At 42.9% G+C, this 1,863-nt stretch overlaps 1 protein-coding gene across 1 annotated transcript in view; it reads left to right on the forward strand.

Moving 5' to 3' along the window:
• Positions 1-1,796, forward strand: part of Mlkl (mixed lineage kinase domain like pseudokinase) — a 22,907-nt gene extending 21,111 nt beyond the window's left edge. The window contains exon 11 of the mRNA XM_005345849.2: positions 1,706-1,796. Coding sequence (XP_005345906.1) covers positions 1,706-1,737 — 32 coding nt within the window. The 3' untranslated portion in view covers positions 1,738-1,796. The remainder of the gene's footprint in view (positions 1-1,705) is intronic.
• Positions 1,797-1,863: the final 67 nt, after the last annotated feature.

The raw sequence follows: 1,863 nt of genomic DNA on the forward strand, positions 1-1,863 counted from the left end.
TACAGAGCTAGTGCCAGGACAGGCTCCAAAGCCACAGAGAAACCCTGTCTCGAAAAACCAATATATATATATATATATTCATTTATTTATTATGTATACAGTGTTCTGCCTGCATGTATGCTTGGATGACAGAAGAGGGCACCAGATCTCATTACAGATGGTTGTGAGCCACCAGATGGTTGCTGGGAATTGAACTCAGGACCTCTGGAAGAGCGGACAGTGCTCTTAACCTCTGAGCCATTTCTCCAGCCCTGATTTAGCCTTTTGTAAGGTTGTTTTTTTATTTTGGTTTGGCTTTTTTTGTAGACAATATCTCACTGTACAGCTCTGGTTGTCCTGGAATTCCCTATGCAGAAGGCTGGCTTTGAACTCACAGAGATCCACTTGCCTCTGCCTCCCAAGTGCTAGAATTAAAGGTGTGTGCCACCACAGCTGGCTTATATACTTATTCATATGCGTGTGTGGTGTGTGTGTGTGTGTGTGTGTGTGTGTGAGAGAGAGAGAGAGAGAGAGAGAGAGAGAGAGAGAGAGAGAGAAAGAGAGAGAGAGAGACCCTCAAGAGGGTATCAGCTGTCCTTTATGCATCTTCATCTGTTAAGAGCTGAACTGATTCAAGGCTTTCCCTGAGGTTTGGAGAAGGACGACAATTCCTTCTCTAAAGCAAGGAGTAAACCAGGCAGTCGTGGCGCATGTCTTTAATCCCAGCACTCAGGAGGCAGAGGCAGGCAGATCTCTGAGAGTTCAAGGCCAGCCTGGTCTACAGAGTAAGTTCCAGGATGCTCCATAGTTACTGAGAATCCCTGCCTCAAAAAACCAGGCGGATCTCTGTGAGTTCGAGACCAGCCTGGTCTACAGAGCTAGTTCCAGGACAGGCTCCAAAACCACAGAGAAACCCTGACTCGAAAAAAAATATATATAATATAAATAATATAATATCATATCATAAACATAATAACCAGAAATATTCTTTATAGAGTGGGTAATGGCCTGTGGCTTGGGCCTTGGGAGAGCTGAGGTTTCAGATTCTAAGAACCCAACTCTTCCCAGTGTACAGGGCTCTGGTTATCATTCTCAAGCTTCTGTGTGCTTGGTCTGTAATGTTCTTGAGATATCCCTTGTGCAACGTTATTTGATTAACTTCTTGTTGACTTTGTCTCACTGTATGATAGCTGCTGACTCTGTCCCATGTCTCCCCTGGAAACAACATATAAGACGCTGTACTACTTAATAAGCTTCTTTGGCATAAGACATAGCTTACGCAAGCCCTCCCACTCCCAAACTTTGGTATCTTCTCTACTTTCTATTCTCTTTTCATCTGATCTCCTGGTCCTCTCTCTCAATACCCTGTCACCAAAGAATGACCAGGTCATTCACTTTTTCTTTTTGAGGCAGGGTCTGTTCTTGAGCCTGGGGGCTTCATTTTCTCAGCTAGCCTGGAAAGCCATCAAACCTCAGTAATCCTTTTGTCTGTGACCCCCTTGGAGTTGGGGTTACAAATGTTTCAAGATTATAGGCACACACATGATGCCTCATTTGGGATTTAGGTTTTCATAGGTGGTGTTTTAGGAGTCTGTGTGTGCAAACAATTTATGCACCAGCCAGACAAACAGTTTCTGTGTATTTTCTATTGTAGACATGCGTTTGTGTTTCTAGCTTGGCTGTCAGTAACTTGCTCTTGTCTCACTTTCTGTTCATTCCTTCATAGAAATCTTAGAGAGACTGTCTGCAATTAACTGAGGTGTGTGTGCAAACCTAAACGGAAGACTCCCTGGACAAGAAGCTGAAAGAGAAACAAACTGGACATTTGTCTTTCATATCTGTTAGTATCTTTTTTTTTTGTTTTGTTTTTTTGTTTTTTTTTTT

This window comes from Microtus ochrogaster, chromosome 4, assembly GCF_000317375.1.
Source record: "Microtus ochrogaster isolate Prairie Vole_2 chromosome 4, MicOch1.0, whole genome shotgun sequence".
In the NCBI taxonomy this organism is placed as follows: domain Eukaryota; kingdom Metazoa; phylum Chordata; class Mammalia; order Rodentia; family Cricetidae; genus Microtus; species Microtus ochrogaster.